The 19,826-nt window shown below is 39.7% G+C and overlaps 4 protein-coding genes across 4 annotated transcripts in view; 1 reads left to right on the top strand and 3 right to left on the bottom strand.

The window, feature by feature from the left end:
- LOC122111268 overlaps positions 1-706 on the top strand; it is a 44,173-nt gene extending 43,467 nt beyond the window's left edge. The window contains exon 7 of the mRNA XM_042683987.1: positions 383-706. Coding sequence (XP_042539921.1) covers positions 383-706 — 324 coding nt within the window. The remainder of the gene's footprint in view (positions 1-382) is intronic.
- Positions 707-4,021: 3,315 nt separating this feature from the next.
- On the bottom strand, positions 4,022-4,460 carry LOC122111544 (histone H2B type 1-C/E/F/G/I). The gene has a single exon (XM_042684410.1). The coding sequence runs from the start codon at positions 4,454-4,456 to the stop codon at positions 4,076-4,078; it is 381 nt and encodes a 126-aa protein (XP_042540344.1). The 5' UTR covers positions 4,457-4,460; the 3' UTR covers positions 4,022-4,075.
- An 11,119-nt stretch (positions 4,461-15,579) lies between these two features.
- LOC122111541 (histone H2B type 1-C/E/F/G/I) lies at positions 15,580-16,960 on the bottom strand. Its single transcript, XM_042684407.1, has 2 exons — positions 16,289-16,960; positions 15,580-15,643 (listed from the first exon to the last, which is right to left on the bottom strand). Exon 1 carries the CDS (start codon positions 16,922-16,924, stop codon positions 16,544-16,546), a length of 381 nt encoding a protein of 126 aa, XP_042540341.1. The 5' UTR covers positions 16,925-16,960; the 3' UTR covers positions 15,580-15,643; positions 16,289-16,543.
- A 424-nt stretch (positions 16,961-17,384) lies between these two features.
- On the bottom strand, positions 17,385-18,402 carry H1-4 (H1.4 linker histone, cluster member). Its single transcript, XM_042684393.1, has one exon. The coding sequence runs from the start codon at positions 18,338-18,340 to the stop codon at positions 17,681-17,683; it is 660 nt and encodes a 219-aa protein (XP_042540327.1). The 5' UTR covers positions 18,341-18,402; the 3' UTR covers positions 17,385-17,680.
- Between the last annotated feature and the right edge of the window lie 1,424 nt (positions 18,403-19,826).

Here is a 19,826-nt window from a genome sequence, read left to right on the forward strand (position 1 = left end):
TAAGTTAGACCTTGGATTTTAAACAGTAATGGTATGCATTATTACTGCTGCATTTAAACCAGAAGTAAGAGCATGTTTTGGATTATCGGAGGGACCAGTGTCTGATTTGTTGATAGTGCAGGAACTATACAAACATTCTGAACTCACATTAAAACAGGAACACATATTAAGATATAATTGCAGGCTAGACATTGTCTCTTGCTTGACAGTGTATTAGCAGGAGTTAAAAGTTCAGAAGGGAACTGACTGTGGGCGGGACTTTGGGCGGGAACTTGACTAGGGTTTCCACCCCTAACCTTGTAGTTCTCAAACAGGTCCGTCATGTTAGTATAAAAGCTCTGGGAAGACTACCCGAATGGTACTTCGCTTTTCTTCTTTGCAGCTCAGTTTCAAAATGTCTGGACGCGGTAAAGGTGGAAAAGGCTTAGGCAAGGGCGGTGCTAAGCGGCACAGGAAGGTTCTTCGAGACAACATCCAGGGCATTACTAAGCCTGCCATTCGTCGCTTGGCTCGCCGTGGCGGAGTCAAGCGTATTTCTGGTCTTATTTATGAAGAGACCCGAGGTGTTCTCAAGGTGTTTCTAGAGAACGTCATCCGCGATGCCGTTACCTACACGGAGCACGCCAAGCGCAAGACCGTCACAGCCATGGACGTGGTTTATGCCCTCAAGCGGCAGGGCCGCACTCTGTATGGCTTTGGCGGCTAGAGCTTCAGCTTGAGATTGTCTACAACAAATCAAGGCCCTTTTCAGGGCCGCCCATCTTTTCACTTTAAAAGAGCTGTCAAAGTTTGTTAATGGCTAGTAGAGCCATCTTCCGATCTATTTGGTATTTTAACATAGCAGATTTGCCTATGGCTTTTGTGTTCTAGCGTTGGCTTTTCTGTGTGAACTGCAGGCAGGGGAGGTTCTTCCAGGGCCACCAGTATAAAGACTTGTCAGGAGCTTGTAAGAGCCTCAAGGTAAACTTACACAACCGGTACTGCTCTTACAGAGGATTAAGCTTCACAAGTCCTATGCCATGCAAACTACACAGTTTAACTTGAGTAGCTTGCAAGCTTATGTTACCTCATTAGTGGACTGCATTGTATGACAGTTTGGGAGGAGTGTATTGGTTTGTCAGATGGTATGCTTCAAGTTATATGTGGCTACACTTTTGAAAGTGGATGCTATTAAACATTTGTTGAGGAAGCATATTTAGGCTATTCATGCACTTAAAGAGACCAAAGGGATTATTGGAACCATTAATATGTGTAATTAAGGCTCCTGGGTTGCCATGTTTTATTCACTTACGGTACAACTTTTATTTCAGGCCTCCCCCTACCCCCACTTTTCTCAACCGTTCTTCCCTCAGTCAAGGATGATTTGGCAAGAGGCTTCTGCTGTTGCCAGCTTCTGAATCTTGTCTCTAGACCTGCATTTCTTTTCCCTTTCAATAAAAAGGAACAATAAATTTCACCGCCTAGTTTTTTCGTCCATACCACTAAATAATTTTGGTTGATTTTCACTGACATCTGACAATTGACCTTGAATTTTTTGTTTTGAGATAGTTTCATGCTGTGTAGTCCATGTTGGATTTAAACTCAAGATTTTACTGCCTTAGACTCCTAGATGCCTCTTTTTTTTGGGGGGGGGGGCGGGGTGGGCTAGTCGTGGGGCTTGAACTCAGGGCCTGGGTTTCTGAGTTTCTTTGTTCATGGCTAGCACTCTACTACTTGAGTCACAGCACCACTTCTGGCTTTTTCTGTTTTATGTGGGACTGAGGAATTGAACCCAGGACTTCGTCCAAGCACTCTGCCACTAAGCCACGTTGCCAGCCAATTTTATTTTTTTCTTTTGTGTGTGCCAGTCCTGGGGCTTGAACTCAGGTTCTGGGTGCTGTCCCCAGCTTTTTCGCTCAAGGCTAGTGCTCCTATCAGTTGGGCCAGAAATCGACTTCTGGCTTTTTTGGTGCTTAATTGGAGATCAAATTCTCCTGGACTTTCCTTTCCATGGATGGCTTCAAATCATGGTTCTCAGAACTCAGCCTCCTGAGTAGTTAGGATTAAAAGTGTGAGCTACCAGTGCCTGGCTTTTATCCTACATTTAATTCTACATATAGCTGTTTAAAAAATACTCAAAATCCCAATAATGTGGAGTGAAAAACTATTTAGGTATATTCTTTGGACATATAATAATGTCCCAAATGTTTAGGTACCTATTTAGCCCCCACTTACCCGAATTTACATTTGATCACTGATAGGCCAGAACACGTGTTTGTTTCTTCAGCACAACTCCTTTTTATCAATATTTTCAATCGACAAATAATTGGTTTGGCTTGGAGCTGTTATTTCTTAGATTCCTTTCTCTAAACTAGTAACTAGTAACTACCATAGCTCTTGGTTTTTATATCATAACACTTAGAATTCTAGTCTATTTGAAATTATCTTGCTGTGTTGTGTTTATTGTGTGTGTTTGTCTCACTTCTCCCAAAGAGTTCACTTTTGCCAGTTTTGATCTTTGCAGTATCTCAATACAAATACAAATACTGTGAAATGAAACAAAAATTTGATGAAATACTGGATGGAAAACCCAACTGCTCTATAATTTGTTTCCTGCATCCAATGCCCTAATATTGTTAATATTTCCTTTTACTTGCCTCTCTTTAGCAATACTTCCCTCCAATCCAATTTATCCTATCGTGTAAGTCCCCGCTTAGCTTTCTGCAACTGCTCCTTATCTGTAAAATCAATTTAAGCTTTGACAAGCATTATCTGGTGTCATAATTCTAAATATCTTTATGACAAGAATTATTCCCAGCCTAGGACCGAATTTAACAGAAAACTGAGATTGGGTCCTTTAGGCAAGCTTCTGCATAATTTGGCATGGTAAGATTACACCTGTAATCCTAAACACTTGGGATACTAACGAGACAAGCAATCAGGCAGATGGAAGTCACATATGTTTGGGAGGCTGGCTAGGCATGTTTCTCAAGGGCACTCAACAGGACAGCAGTGACAGTGATTCTTGGGAAGATTGGATATTTCCACTTGAGTGAGGGACCTTTCTCACTCCTTAAACCCCTTGAGCAAGGCTGACTTCTTGAAGTGGCTTGCGACATGACTGGAGAAACTAACCTGTTTACTTTCCTGGGATTAGTTATGGGAAAGAAGATTATAAGCTTTAGACTTCCAAACCTGTCTAGCTAGTGAATATTGTTGCAGAGTGATCGGTAGATGTACAGTGCATGATCTTCACCACCAGTATCCGTCCATCCCTTCACCAATCTAAAATGTACATCCACATTTATTCTTTCTCAATACCTGCCAAGGACCATCAGATTTCTTCCTCGGCTGGACTGTCCCACAATTGCTAAAATCAGCAGGAAAAGAAGTTCAGACAGGGTTAAGAAGACTTGAGAGCAAACTGAGGCACTCAACCTAGATTTCCTAACTATGGCAGGGGCTGAATATGGAAGCTGTTTTCGCAGGAAATAGAAATGGAGTAATCTTTAAGCTTGGCCATTGAAGGGTGGGGGGAAACCCATAACAAAAATACGAAAGACCAGCGACTGGGGTTTTCTGTTAAGGGGGAAGTAAAAGTTACCTGTCTGGTGGCAAGAGGTTGCGGCACTATTACAGAGGTATTTTCCTCCAACTCAAAAACCCATGTGTACATCTATGAACTGCCTCCAGAAAGATTATAGAAGATGTGCCAGCACATAGCCGAGGAGGGGAATTAAAAAACGCTAGGAGTAGAATTAGCAGCTTTGTGAGCGCGTTTAGAAATGTCCACTTGTTATGCGTGATTTCCCGACAAAGTGGCAGTTCACACAAAATGGCGACCTGACGTCAGCAAGTGTTGCCACTGGTTCCCACACTCCCTACGGGGAGTTACGTGCTCACCACTCGTCTGCTAAGTGGAGGTGACCACCCAGGATGGCACCGTAGGACAGGTCTCACCAAAACCTGCACCCAAACCACCACCTCCAGTAAGACTTAGCTCGCAACACGGCACAAACGCGCAGCCCAGATAGTGAAAACAGTGAGTGGCTCTGAAAAGAGCCTTTGGTTTACCGGTGTGGCTGCAGAACTACATTTACTTGGAGCTGGTGTACTTGGTGACGGCCTTGGTGCCCTCGGACACGGCGTGCTTGGCCAGCTCCCCGGGCAGCAGCAGGCGCACGGCCGTCTGGATCTCCCGAGACGTGATGGTCGAGCGCTTGTTGTAGTGCGCCAGACGCGACGCCTCGCCCGCGATGCGCTCGAAGATGTCATTCACGAACGAGTTCATGATGCCCATGGCCTTGGACGAGATGCCGGTGTCCGGGTGGACCTGCTTCAGCACCTTGTACACGTACACCGAGTAGCTCTCCTTGCGGCTGCGCTTGCGCTTCTTGCCGTCCTTCTTCTGCGCCTTGGTCACCGCCTTCTTCGACCCCTTCTTGGGCGCGGGAGCGGACTTCGCTGGCTCAGGCATCCTGCAGTTCTCTTCCGAAGATAGTGAAGTCTCCCAGAGCGGATATTGTCCTCTTATAGACAGCTTTATGCAAATGAAAACTTGAGTTTTTCTGTCTCTGATTGGTTCCTTTGAGTCGAGCTGCTTTTCACCAATCAAGTTTCTTTAACATCACTTAACATCAATAGTCCCCCACCCGACCCCCTCAGGCTTGTCTAGACCTGAAAGTCCAGACGCCTTATTTTCTGTAAACCAGTCAGAAGCCGGAAGTGGAGCTGCGTCTTCAATGCTCCCGCCTCAGGTCCGGAGTTGAAGCCTCACTAGCGACCGGCACACAATTTCATTAAGTACATAAATGAAATCGGAGGAGCATAATTGTTACAGAGAACAGAGTTAAAAACTAGAAAAGGTATAATTTTACATTTGGTTGTAGATTCTTGAGGCAGAAAGGAGGAACTATATTTATTCACAGGAGTCTAAAGACAGTGTTTACTGTTGAATTAAGTGAAGCATAAAACGAGAGGGCAGCAAAATAAACCGCAAAGCAATAGCAAAATAACACTTCTAAAAAGGAAACAAGACAGAAAAGCATTTCGTAGACAATATATGGATGATATTTCTTACTGAAGAAATGAGTTACAGGATCAGAAATATTTAATTACTGAAAAGATTAAAAGAAAAAAGTCTAAAACAAAAGCTTTATTATTGTTTTTGTTATTGTTGAAGTACAGTAGCTTCTCTTTCCAGTATCTTTAACTTCATTGCCCTTTTCTAAACAATCCCTCTTGCCAGTCCTCACACTGATAGGTTTAAGTCCTCAGAGGACAAGATGTTTTCTATACTTGGAAGATTAACACTGAAGCCTTTTGTTTCACATATCCTACATTTGTTTTTCTTACTGAATTGGTGATGAGAAATACTTTTGAAAACACATTTAGTATTTTATTCTCCATAACCTTTGTAGCAGTGTTGGGAATAGTAATTAACATGCTTTGTATAATAATAAATACCTTCAATGATTTTTTTTTTGTCAGAAACTCATTACACACGACAGATTTGTTTTTGTTAAGAAAACAACCTTTTACCAAAACGTCCAGTCAAATTTGACATTTAACTGAAGATCATACTTCTCTTTATTCTCTGGCCAATGCAGTTCTTTACATGAATTTGGTTATGATCAATATGTAATATACAGAAATCAAGGTCACTTTTTCTCAAATATTTCTTCCTTTTCACTTTCTCCATAATTTTTTCTAGCAACATTTTTCCTGTTGTTTGACCAGTTGACCTCAAAAGGCTTTTTTTCCTCTCTCATCTTAAAAGGAAAATTAATACGCCGAGGTAGGTCCCCATCATAGTGCATTTTACATCGTGCCTTCACAAGGATAACAGAATATTCTGTGAGGTTTTGCTAGAGGGCTGTTTTGGGCTAAAGAGAGTTAAAAAAAACTAAAACAAACAAGCAAAACATTACACAAAATGTTAATATATAGATGCCCTCTGTATACCAGAAAAATTAACATTTGTAATGGCTAGATTATGTATAACAGGTAGTTAGAATCTACTTTTGCTAAAAAAAAAAAACAACAAAAAAAACAAAACTGACACTTTAATTGGGCCTGTAAATGTCCAAATGTTACAAGGATAAAGGAAAAATCGTAAAAGGACAGGATAAAAATTGGACATCTCTGCTTCCATTTCACATCTGTCTCCTTGGCTCTGAATTGTTCTTTTCTGCAGTCACTGTTTTTTCTGGAAATGACTGGACTGAGGGACAACATATAACAGATGACCAAAACTACCCCAAAGCAACAACAGTGAACACTGAAAGAGAGAATCATCTTCCTCCATTGAGAATAACTACCCATAATGAAGATGCTGCATTCCAGAACAGGAGTAATCATCTCAAAGAACCAGATTCCTTTTTTTTTTTTTTAACTTTTTCTTAAATGCATAGTTTATTGCCATGACAAATTTGGTTCAGGACAAAAACAGTAATATACTCAAGTTGCTTCTTAAACTAGAGAAATAATGAAATGTCTGTGCAAGTAATGCATAATTAAAGCTTGTCATTCCTCTGTAATGATCAAGTTTGATAACATTAAGAAATAAGATGATATAGCCACTATACTTGGGTCTTTGTTTTCCAATCATTCTCTCAACTGAATTTCTGTCTCAAGTTTTAATAATGTAATGGTCACTTGGAATATGCTATATACTTTGATTTAATTACAAAGTCTGTTAGCTATGACCTAGACACATATTGCTCATATTTTATTTTATTTTTGTCGGTGTTGGGCCTGAACTCTGGGCCTGAGTGCTGTCCCTCAGCTCTTCACCTCAAGGCTAGCGCTCTACCTCTTGAGTCTCAGCACAGTTCCAGCTTTTTCTGCTTATGTGGTGCTGAGGAATCGAACCCAGGGCCACATGCAGGCAAGGCAAGCATTCTTACCACTGAGCCACCTTCCCAGTCCCATGCTCATATTTTAAAATAGATAATGCCATCTAATAAAAGATCTGTGTAAACTATATTATAAAAATTCCATTAACAGTTTAATACAGTAAATGAAAATGTCACTTGTGTGGACAGCACATTTGGTTATAGCTACTGTACTGAAATTTGTTTAATCAAGCCTTTCTAATTATGATGTAAAGATTTACTTTAATGCCTTCCTACTCTATTTTCCTTCCTACTCTATTTTCCAGAGAAATATTTTCCAGAATAGTATTAGAGGAATTTTTCTTAAATTTATTTATCTATATCTATATATCTATATCTATATATTTTTTTGTCAGTTGTGGGGCTTGATCTCTGGGCTTGGGTACTGTTCCTGAGCTCTTTAGCTCAAGGCTAATGCTCTACCACTTGAGCCACAGCACCACTTCTGGTTTTCTGGTGGGTAATAGGAGATAAGTGTCTCATGGACTTTCCTGGCTGGGTTGGCTTTGAACCACGATCCTCAGATCCCAGCCTCCTGAGTAGCTAGGATTACAGGCATGAGCCACCGGGGCCCAGCTGAGACTGAATTTATTATAGTTGGTATTTCCAAAGAAACAAACTAAAGTGAAATGGACACCAGTTACTATAATTTCATGTGAAAAGAATGGGTATCTTTACAGATATCAGGAAATGAAAACAATGTTTTAACGTGTTTTTTTTTTCCTGATGTTTTGTTATTAGGGTATTAATGGCCAAATAAACTGAATCTCAGAAGTGTTTCCTCTTCTCATTTATAGAGACTATATAGAATTGGTTTTATTCTTCCTGAAGGGTTTAGTAGAATTCACCATTGAATCATCTAGCCAATGGTTTTCTTTTCTGAAAAGGTTTTATTAATAAATGAAGGCCTGTTCAGTGAGTTTTGGTGTTTTTTATCCTAATTTGTGTTCATCTTAGTGGTAAGAATTAATTATAATGTTTGTTCTGATTATCCTTTAATGTCTTTTGGGTCTGTACTATGTCAGCACTTTTTTGGGGGGGGGGAATCAGACCCATGGTCTCCTGAATGTTAGGCAAATGACCTTCATTCCTAGCTCTCTTTCATTGCTGATACCACTAATCAGTATATTCTTTTTTCCCTCATCAGTCAGTTAGAGACTTATCCATCTTCAGATTCCTCTTTTTTAAGGGATGATGATTAACAATCTCTTAAATCCTTCATAGAATCCAAACTGAGATAATTATCAACTAGGCCTCACTTTATCTGGGACAACTTAACTATTCTTTGCTGTAAGTAGTACTCTAACCCAAATGCTAATTTTTTTTTTTTTTTTGGGTTGTTTGTTTGTTTCATTGATGAAAGCACCAGTCCAGAAAACCCCATGGACACTAAGTCATGTACAGTAAAATTTATTGTCAGCAAGTTGATAGGAAAGCTCAGGATAGTGTAGCAGCCTCTCCTTATGCAGGGATGTGGTTATATAGTGCCAGGGAAGCTAAAGGCAGGGCAAAGAGACGGAAAGTGGGAAGTCTTGCAGCTGGACTCTAGAAATAGCATGATGGAGGCTGTCAAGCCAAAATAGGGGTGGATATGCTAACAATTGAATTTCCTTTCTTCAATTGGTATATTGGGGTCAGTAGCTGAAATAATCATTTTGTTTTAGTTGATCAATAGGACAGTGGATATAATCATCTATGATGGAAATAAGATAGGATAACTTCTGGTGAAGGCAACTCAGAAACACAGTATTTAAAAACATAGAAGTGCTATCTTTGCTCCAAAGAAAAGCAACAAGATGTATTCCTTCCTGACAGATACATTTTTAACCTCAAGAATTAACATTTGTTTGGCAGAATGTAGGCCTTCTTGAGAGAAATGCTTCAGGTGGAAGCAACCTCCTACCTAAAATGTGGACATCAGGATATCTTCCTTATCTAAAGGATAAGCATCTGTTTTATTGTAGGATGCCATAAAAGAAATGGAAGAAACGACCCAAACATCCAGGAACTCAGAAAGTGTAACACCAGGAGTAATTAGAGCAAAAGATAGAACACCTATCTTTGTGTAATTTTAAAGTTAGAACCCCTGTCTTTATCATATACGAATACCCCCAGTAGCCAAGGAACTGTTTCTTTCTAGCTCTCTCCTTGAAATTCAGCAACCAATGTCTGTTATAGTGTGCCTCCTCCTTTCTGCTTGCCTGTCTGCTTCCCTACTTGCTTACTTAGTGAATAAAGCTTTGCCAAGTTCTCTTACTATTGTGATTTGTCCAGAAAGTCTTGTTCTGCGATCCAAGTCAAGAACCCTAAGAGTCCCTACTTTTAAAGGGAAAATTCATAAACCTTTTCATCCAGTTACAACAGGACTCAGATCATAATCAATCTTGTCTGTTTCAATCAATTTTTCATTTAGATCTTGTTGGGTCTGCTAGTTATTACATGAAAAAAAAATTAAACACAATTGCTTCTATTTTAATATAGTCTGGATTTATTGAAATGTACTGAAACTGAGTTTTAGATCCTAGGCCTAAAATCCAGTTGTCCCAAGTTAGAGTCAACTCACCTTCATATACTCTTCACCTAGTGAAGAGCAGAGAAAGGAGATTAATAATGTCAGCCGTCGGAAGACAGAGCTTTGGTACAGCGTCAGCCATATATATATATGTATATATAGACATGGGCTTCAGGTTAAATAGGGAAACTTAGGGGTAGGAGATGAGAAAGGTATGCATAGTTAATAACAATCTCAAGTGGAAAGTAAGACCTTGATGACTACTAGCTCAGTCTTTGTTCCACCTGTTCCCATGAAGTTAGCATTCTGTTATTAGAACAGGACAGGAACAATGTAGTCTCCTGAGTTTTAGGGCTGCAAAGTTTGTTTCAAACCATAAGTAGATGACATTGTCTGTTTGAGGGGCGGTTTAACTTCCACACAAGAGGATTATCTGAATCTCCTGCAAATAAATAATTGCAAAGGGAAAGAAGCAGAGAATTGTTCATATCAAAGGGCACAGGTATAGATTGGGGAACTTGTTGGCCATTTACAGATTCAGCAAAAGCATCTTTTAAGCTCTCTCTTACAATATATCAAAACATGTTGCATACCATGGATATTTCCTGACCACATAAAGCTTCTGTATCATTTGAGGCCCAGATCTTTTGATGGTAAGCTAAAGAATATAACCATGAAGTCATCTCAAAACTATTCTTTTTATAAATAAGTCTGATAGACTTATTCCTAGTATAATTCTGCCCACACCCAAATTTTTTGTATGTGCATAAAATATCATTTAAAGATGTTATAAATTTAAGTGGAATTTATTCTAAGATATTTTGCTATATGATTGTGATCTCATGGAGGGATGCTTTATGATTTGCTTTTGCCTTTTTCAGATCATGCTAGACTATATGCAATTTCCCTTCTGTTTGTGACTGATTTTTAATATAAGCAAATGAATGTATGCAGTAAGATATGCTTTATTGTTTATTTTATGTCAGACTAGAGTTACTGAAATATATTACTTATATATTAACAGATGTTACTCTGAGAACAAATCATGTATAGCTTTTAAAACACAATAGAATTAAGTATGCAGGAAAATATGCCTAGAAATGTTTACTAAAACCATGCAAGATCTTGCATGTAATTGTAACCCCTCTGTACAGTATTTTCACAATAAAAAAACATGCAAGTACAGTCAATATTAACATTAGACAAAATATTACTTAAGACAAAAAGTATTATAGAGACAGAGGACACTGTAGTGACATTTATCTGCAATGAGAAAAACTAGAAATTCTAGAAAGTTCTGAAGCAAAATAACTAATGAGTAGTGAAAGAACGAACATACTAACATACTTGCCCAACTTAAAAGAAAAATATTTTTCTCTAAAATGCACACAAACAATAACAACCTAAGAGCTGAAACAAGGGTAATAAACACACCAGCTTCAATTCCCTGGTTCAAGTACCAAGAGATTCTGGGCTGTGGAAATTAGGCTACCCCTTGGGGAGAAAGGTCTAGGCTTTCAAACAGAACTAAGACACCTAGTATAAAGCCAAAACTATTTGAGAAAGTGTGAATTGGAGAAAAAAAAAATGTAGCAAAGGTTTCTACGGATAATATTTGTTTATTTTTGCAAGACTGCAGAAGAGTGAAAGAGGAAATTTGTTGCGAAGCTTTAGTCTGAGGTTGTCAAGGAGTGTCCTGGAATTAAAATGATGCAGTTTTCTATCGCCACCTAGTGTCCCATGGCTAGGATCCAGAGTGTTCAATGAATTTTCCTCCTATATACCCTTCAGGTAGGGAGTGTAATTTTGTAGGGGTTGATCATTTATTTATTTATTGAACAATTTGTTTGATGGGAAATTATTATGTGCCGGGAGCACCATTAGTAACTTTGAATGTCTAAATAAAAGATAAGTTTCAAAAGACAAAGTTTTCTTTGACACATTGGAGACAGTCAAGTTTCAAAACAAAAAGCTTTAGATGTATCAGTTTCTCAGTCATACAAGGAATTTCAGATTAAAATTATATGAGACAAAAAAGCAACTAGGTATTAAAATTTGAAGAAATAACAGAATAGCAAGGAACAAAGGAAAAATTATAAATAGTTAAAATCAAAGTTTCATACATTTATTACAAATTTCTTCAGTGTAGAATTTCAGTTTTCTCTTTTGATTTTTAGAAATAATGAAAATATTTTTGTTAGCTCTTGAAAAGTGCTGTGCCTAATGGTTAATTGACTCTTTATGCACCTGAAGATCAAATTTTAAAATATATTTATTCAGTTGGGAAGTAATTATCCACACACAGATACTGAAACCTTACAAGAAATACCCTACAAACAGCAAGGTGACCTTGGAGTTAAGAGGGGTGTCTTCATCCATCAGATATATGGTGAAATGAGCTCTGGAGTTTGGAGTTTCTTATGTGTAAATGACCACAGTTGTGCTCAGAATGGATGCCTGCAAAGTCAAGGTTAAAACACTGGCTGCTCAAAGGCAAGGTCCCGTTCACAAGCTGTGAACATCCTGGTAAAAGACTGTTGGCCAAACACTGACACAAAACTATAGTCTGCTATGTGGGGAAGCTGGAGTGGCTTAATATGGTGTGAGCCTAACATTCTCAGGTTGTGCTAGAGTATGGGAAAATGGTTTTCAGATGGAGTGGGCCCTAGGTAAGAGCTTATAGTGAGTCGGATATTTTCGTCATACTTGTCTTGTTCCTCCTGGAATAGGATGGCATGTCCTTCAAAACAAAGCTATTCAAATTTGGTATCAGTACTAATAGTATTTCTACCAGCTAGGTAATTTGGAAATATAAACTATTGCCCTCTAATCCAGAAATGGATCTCAATGGATCAGAAACTATTGGGTTGGTGCCTAGCTATTTTATTTTTAAGTGTTTCAGGTGATTTTGATGCTCACACAAGTTTGAGATTGTTTCAAAGCACTGTGCTTCTTTTACATTGATTGGATAGGGTAGAGGGTGACACCTCAAATAGTGGCTTCAGGATCATTCTGGAAAGCCGAACACTTCTTAGTACACTCACATCCCCACTCTCCTTCAGATCTTGATACCATAAAATGTAAAGATTGATAGTAGGCAGATGGTTGAATGGATGAATAGATAACCTTGAAAAGTAGGGATCAGAGAAGAAAGATTTTAATGAATATTTACTTCTAATTCTCCATAAACTTTAATTATAGGTGTAAGCTTATTCACCCCTATTTTGGGTTGACAGCCTTCACCCTGGGTCATCTACAAGCCATGCCTAGATGCCAGTCCTGGTCACATGTGGGTACTAGTGTATAATCACAAGATGCCAGCTACGTAATGTATTGTCCCTTCTATAAGATGCTTTCCCTGGCTACATGACAGCTGTGAGATGTATTGACTTTGCCATGGATCAAATACAGAATGTATTGTCTCTGCAACAAGAAGTTTTCCCTGGCTGCAACCTAGCTACAGAATGTTCTGAACTGGCTGATATCTCCAGTGTCCAGCTGTGACTAGAAAGATTTCTTGCCCCAGACCCTTCTTCTGCCTTCAGACGCTTGACACTATATCTACCTCTATGGCTGCAAGAGCAGTTTGCTAGTCTTTATACCATGAGAGATAGCCATTAAAGTCTTCTTTCTTCTATGCGATTGTGTGTCCAAGTGGTTTTCTGGGTTGGCGTTTACAATAATTAATTATATTTATAATGTTTCATTTAGAGGCTTTCCACTCCTCTATTCAGACTTCTAGCAAAGGTAGTCTATGTTAAATAAGGAATTCTTAGTAACTAGGTTTTTTAATAGCAATAAATTCCATTTGTATAAATCAAATACCAATTAAATAAAAAAGATAAAATATCCTGTTGAAACTCCTCCACTCCTCAAGGATCTCTGTTTGATGAATCAATGTTTAGTAAACTTGATGGATTGGACTGGGGTGGGATATGTAGTATATGTCAGACTGTTCTCATTTTCAAGCAGATTATAGTTTTAATGCTTTGTAACTTTTATGGACAGATGCATATCTTCAATTACTTTATACATTCACTTCTTTTCAGCATATCTCTCCTGATTAAAGAAATAAAAAATATGTATTTGTTAGGTGTCATTTTACCATCAGAATTAATATTTCCTATATAAAGAGGGATCTTTTTATTTATGCTTGAGTAATGGCCTATATTAGGAATCTTTGCTCCAGTGTTACTTGTTACTATTAATTTTCACAGATAATAGCTCAACTTGTGCTTAGTCAAAGGATATCTCTGTATAACATGATTTCAGTTTCAAATCTTTCCACTCTTCTTGGGTGGAACTTATGTAGTTCAAGAGTGCATATTTTCTCCCCTTCATTTTGACTTGAAAAGATTCATATTTTGGCCGTTTAATTTTCATTTAAAGTCAGTGAAAAGGAAGACATAATTGCTACCAGTTGCCAAGTGGGAAGTAAATGGCCATTACTGGTTATAGAGATTCACATGAAATAGCCCAATTCCTTTTAAAATAACTCTAAATGATGCGCTATTAATTACTGCTAGGCTACCCAATCAATTGAACTACTTTGATAACCTAGTTCTCTATTCTTGTTGTTACAGACATATGTATGCTTTACTTACCCTAATAATATCTTGATGTCTGTTGTTGTAAGTAGAGAACATGAAGAATGGGACAAAAGGAGGTGCCATATTACAAATCTGATGGTTAACAAAGCCTCCCAAGTGTGGTGACATTTTAGTCAAGCCACCAAGGAAAATCTTAAGAAACATGGCAAAATGGGAAGTATTTTATTTATTGTATGATAGCTATTAATTATTCCATTTCAGACACCAAATATGTGACTAGCTCTGCTTATTCATTTCTGCCCTCCCGGCACCCCCCCCCACTCCCCCGGACTTTTCTCTCCCACATTCTACTAAAGGCTTCTCTTTTCATCTATAAACTCTTTTCCTATTATTGTTGGTTTACTTTCCATTCCTTTTCTGAATCCTTAATTTGTTACTCTTCTCACACCTCTTTCCTGAAATGGAGTCATTATTTGGCTGGAAGATTTATGAGATATTATATTTATAAACTATCTTGAAATTGCCAAATTTTAAAATAGAAATAATAAAATAGAAAATAATTTCTCTACAATTCTTGTTGCCTGTCAATGTAGCAAATTTCATAGTTTATGGCGAGGATGTGGGGGAAACACACAAGTGTTGCTGCTCATATAAAGAAAAGAAGCTCTTCATTCTCCTGCCCCACACCCCACCCCGCCCTGAATCTTTTCTTTCAGCCAGGATTTAGTGAAGGTAAATCAAAGAGAATACTCTTGTGACTGTACATTTGAACAAAATAACCTCCTCCCCCAAACAATTCTCCAATGAGATATCCCCTTGGAATTTCTAGCACAGTGGATCTAAATATCTACAATAATATGAGATAATAAAAAATGCAAATAGTTGTGTCACTGTTATGTTTAATGATATGTAAATAACAATTGAAAAAAATGTTCTTAACCCTATGGGTATAGTAAAGGATTAAACTTATCTAAAGAGTGATTGTCCTTGGGTAGGAGCTCATCTCTAGGCTGGAATTCCTGTCAGAAGTTTTTTTTTGTTGTTTTTGCTGTGTTGCTTGTTTTTAAACCTGGGGACCAGGCTTACTATAGTTCATTGAACAATGTGATTTGTAGTGGGAGCTTTGGGGCCATGCCATATTTGTAATACTTCTGGACAAACAGGAGACTAAAGACCAGTCATGAATGCAGTCATTTCTGTGGTCCAGGGTAAGTTTTCCTGGTTGTGAATAATCTGGGTGCATGTTGTTTTATGTCTTTGACAGAGATGTGTTTGAAACGTTGATGCATTCTTTTATTTCTTTACTTGGCCGATTTTAATATATGTCCTTCTGTGAAACTGTAATTTTGTGTATCATAGTTTTGTGAGTTTATTTCCTAGCTGAGAGTGTTTTGGGAGACTTGAAAACTTCATTTGATGTCAACTATTACTAGTTTGTCTATTACTCAAAAATGAGATGAGTATTTTCATCAATTTAATGAGGTTGACAGTTTCTATAAGACCCCAAGCCCATTCAATTGCTTATAGATTTCTAAACTGAGAGACATATTTTAGGTGTAGTAACAAGATAATGAAAACAATTAGTTCTAATCCTCTGTGACTGAAAGTACCTTTTCTCTCTTTTTATCTCCAGTATTAACTCTAGTGCCTAGTCTCAAGACTTTCAATGACAATTTCTTGAATAAACTCAATTATAAGCAAACGTGCTGTGAACAATTAAGAGTACAATTTATCAAGGAATTTGGACACAGTTCAAAAGTCTCTTTATTCTTCATGACTAAATTCTATTTTCTTCTACTTTTACTTTGCTCTGTTTTCTTATATTATTGGAATTTTTTCACTTCATTTAAATTATTCTAGTCATATTTCTATTTGGGAAATAACTCTCCGCTAGAACTTTCCATTTCAGACACCACTCCCCCCACTCCAATCCAGCCTCATCCATCTCGTGGTTTTATTGTGGGATTCTGAACGAGTGTTTCTCATATGCTCAGCTATTCCTTCCCTGTCTCCATCAGTCTTTATTACTATATTGAGCTCTATTTAGACCGTACCCTATCTCTCAAAGTCACCTACTCAGGAAAGCAAGCGCACTGTATTTCACCGTAGACTCACATGGTCTTAACCCTATTTCTATACCACAAAGCTACTTAGTTAAACAAAAAAATGGGACAATGCTGAGGTCAGAATACACTGTTTTGTGCCTAGGAAAAGTAATTATCACCCCGTGGACTAATTCATGATCAGCGTGGAGAACTACATATGAAGACAGAACGACGTTTACTCACTTTATACAACTAGCACTGTGGCGTGTGCAGTGTCCGGTAGGCACATTATTTTCTATACAACACAGAACTAAAACTGGCTGCGAACTACAAAGGGCGCAGTGGCGCATGCTCCTTAGTCTCGTCACTTGGGAGGGCGGCAAGATCGAGTTCCGGGTCAGCCAGAGCTATGCCAAAAAGATGGGCAGTGTAGTTTCTAGTTCAGTACATGAACTTAAGAGAGAATTTGGGAATGGCAGAATTACAACTCATTTGTAGAAATCATGCATGGCTCTTAAAAGAGCCTTTGGGATTAAGTGGTAAAACGCTTACTTGGCAGGTTTATTTGGAGCTGGTGTACTTGGTGACGGCCTTGGTGCCCTCGGACACGGCGTGCTTGGCCAGCTCCCCGGGCAGCAGCAGGCGCACGGCCGTCTGGATCTCCCGAGACGTGATGGTCGAGCGCTTGTTGTAGTGCGCCAGGCGCGACGCCTCGCCCGCGATGCGCTCGAAGATGTCGTTCACGAACGAGTTCATGATGCCCATGGCCTTGGACGAGATGCCGGTGTCCGGGTGGACCTGCTTCAGCACCTTGTACACGTACACCGAGTAGCTCTCCTTGCGGCTGCGCTTGCGCTTCTTGCCGTCTTTCTTCTGCGCCTTGGTCACCGCCTTCTTCGACCCCTTCTTTGGGGCCGGGGCGGACTTCGCAGGTTCTGGCATTATAGTACAAATGGCACTATAGTACAAAAAGGCAGGGAGAAAAATCTGACAAAAGTAATGCAAACGGAAGCGTTGTCCTCTTTCCCGGTAATTTATAGGGCCGGTATTCAAATGAGGTTGGTAAGACTTCCTCCTCGATTGGATTACTTTACTGTGTCGTCACAAATGAGAATGTAAACGACACTTTACCTACTCTTTCATTGGCTCTTTTTGTTGCAGGATTCACCCAATTGGAAAGCCTAAACGAGACTACTGAAAGCAGTTCTGAAAATAACTTTAAGTGCTTTCAGTCTGCAAGTTCTATGTTGAACTATTTTAAAGTTATGTCCTGGTACAGGGAACAGCGCCTAAAATAATAGCTAATTCCCGTCCACCCTTTCAACGAATATCCTCAGCTCCACAATATGTTGGGCTATTACAGGCATTTGAAATTCAAAATTTCCACAAATCAAACACCAAGTCATAATAGTACATTTATTTGGTTACGTTATGCATACTTTGAGCTGAAAGTTTGCATGTGCGAACTGCTAACAAGTACGAGCCATAAGAACTGGTTACCTAAAGTACTCCTCGGTTTATTGAACATCAATGAACGTTTCCGGGTAATATCGCTAAGTCGGCGCCTCCCAGATAAGCCCGCCCCCCACTCCTAGCAACGCCCACTGAGTGTGCAACAGCTCTTTTTGCTGAGATCGGTGGGTGGCTCTGAAAAGAGCCTTTGGGTTGTGTTGTGCAAAGCAGTTGGCCAAAGGAACTTTATTTCTTCTTGGCTGCCGCCTTCTTTGGCTTGGCTGCCTTGGGCTTAGCGGCCTTTGGTTTGGCCGCCTTAGGCTTCACAGCCTTCGCCTTGGCTGGGCTCTTGGGCGCCTTCTTCGGCTTGGCTGCTTTCGCCTTTTTCGGGCTTTTCGCCTTTTTAGCTCCTGCAGCTGCCGCTGGCTTCTTTGCCTTCTTTGGGGTCTTCTTGGCGCTCTTCTTAGGGGTGGCAGCCCCCGTAGCCTTCTTGGCCTTCTTTGCAGCGCCGGCAGTCTTCTTGGCCTTAGCCGTACCTGCCTTTTTCGCTCTAGGCTTGGTTTCCCCGGAGGCCGCCTTTTTGTTGAGTTTGAAAGAGCCCGAAGCGCCGGTGCCCTTGGTCTGCACCAGGGTGCCCTTGCTCACCAGGCTCTTGAGACCCAGCTTGATGCGGCTGTTGTTCTTCTCCACATCATAGCCCGCAGCTGCCAGTGCCTTCTTGAGCGCGGCCAAAGACACTCCGCTGCGCTCCTTGGAAGCGGCAACTGCCTTGGTGATGAGCTCGGACACTGGGGGCCCGGACGCCTTGCGCTTCGCAGCACCTGCAGACTTGCGGGCCTTCTTCTTCACAGGCGTCTTCTCGGCGGGGGCCGGAGTAGCCGGGGCGGCAGGCGCAGTCTCGGACATGTTGACGCGGGCTTGTAGAGAGCAACTCGAGCCGGAAGCAGAGGCACTGGCCAGAACTCGGGCAGTGGCGCTGCGCCCTCCCGTTTATATAGGGCGGAGCTGCTCCGTGATTGGTGCGCTGTCCAGCCCGCCTCGCTGGCAGACACAGAGTGTCCTCTCCGATCCCGAGTTGTGTTTGTTACACCTCAAAAAAAGCCAAAAATATAAAAATTCTCTACACAGAATTGCGGGATTTTTCATGGATAATGATCCCCGAAGTCTCAGGCTTCATGCACATCTCAAATAATGGGGAAAGGATCAAACCTTGTGCCAAAAACTAGCAATATTTCCCGCCCTGCTCTGCAAATTTCAACTCAGAGAAACAAAACTTTCTATTTTCTTCGTAAATTATAAACTGATCTTTAACTCTGGAGTTTTTTGACCTATCAAATATCATTCTCCAAGTTGTTAGCTTCTTATATATCCAAGATCCATGCCACTGGCAGTAAGATTTTTATTACAAATCTGCACTTAAGTGAAGGAAGTAACACAGGCTCCTCGGAGAGTCCTGCCTATTGAGCCGAGGGCATTTGAGTTCATCAAACTGGTTTAGTTTAATGATAAACAAATAACTGCCCGTTTGGGGTTAAATTTTGGACCCCTAGGACATCAATCTACGCAACAATCCATTTATTTCGGTCTGATGTACCTAACTTTTAAAATAATTCCTTGTGATAATTCCATTCCTTTCTGCTCCCAAGGGTTGGGGGCGGGGCTGTTGCTTCTCTCTTGCTCTGGACAACTACTCCATAGGTTGGGATACCTTGAATTTAGAATATTAGGGAAATAAGGGAATCCAAAACAGCCCGGACATACATATGAAAAAGGATAAATTTTAAGTAACACGTAAATAATGCTCATAAAGTCATTGGAAGTAAAAGTGCACTTTACAAAAGAATTTAGCAAAGATGCTGACAAATTCTCCAAATTCTTTTGTCATATGTTTCGGGATTACATTGTAATATGATATCTACAAATGAAGCATAAGCATCGATCATAGAGTAGAAAGGAATGAGAAATGTAGGTTGGAACCTTACTATTCCCATTGCTTGAGAAACACAGACCCCAATATTACTATTTGATGACATCTACCCACCATATATGGTTTTAGTCCTTACCATTAGTATAGTCTATGTTTTCAGGAGATCCTTAAAAATAAATGACATATAGGGACTGAATGACAAGTACGACTTTTCTTCTCAGAAATAGATCTTGGAGAAGTTATCCTGGCTAAGTAATTGCCTTCTGAAAACTTTCTTTGCCACTTGTTGAAATAACGATAGTTATTCAACTATTGAAAAAGATAAGTTGATAATGGAAGTCCAATGTAAGGGAGTATTTCTGGGAAACTGTGACTAGAATTTTTAAAATTGTAACCCACTCACTAGAGACCCAAGGAATAAAATATTGCTTACTACTACAAGTCTATTTGGCATACTTTTCTGGA

Source organism: Dipodomys spectabilis, unplaced genomic scaffold, assembly GCF_019054845.1.
Source record: "Dipodomys spectabilis isolate Male_0828 unplaced genomic scaffold, ASM1905484v1 ptg000085l, whole genome shotgun sequence".
NCBI classification, from domain to species: Eukaryota; Metazoa; Chordata; class Mammalia; order Rodentia; family Heteromyidae; genus Dipodomys; species Dipodomys spectabilis.

Excerpts from the sequence above, each read along its gene's own strand:
- LOC122111544 (XM_042684410.1), bottom strand. The coding sequence starts at position 4,456 with ATGCCTGAGCCAGCGAAGTCCGCTCCCGCGCCCAAGAAGGGGTCGAAG.
- H1-4 (XM_042684393.1), bottom strand. The coding sequence starts at position 18,340 with ATGTCCGAGACTGCGCCTGCCGCCCCGGCTACTCCGGCCCCCGCCGAG.
- LOC122111541 (XM_042684407.1), bottom strand. The coding sequence starts at position 16,924 with ATGCCAGAACCTGCGAAGTCCGCCCCGGCCCCAAAGAAGGGGTCGAAG.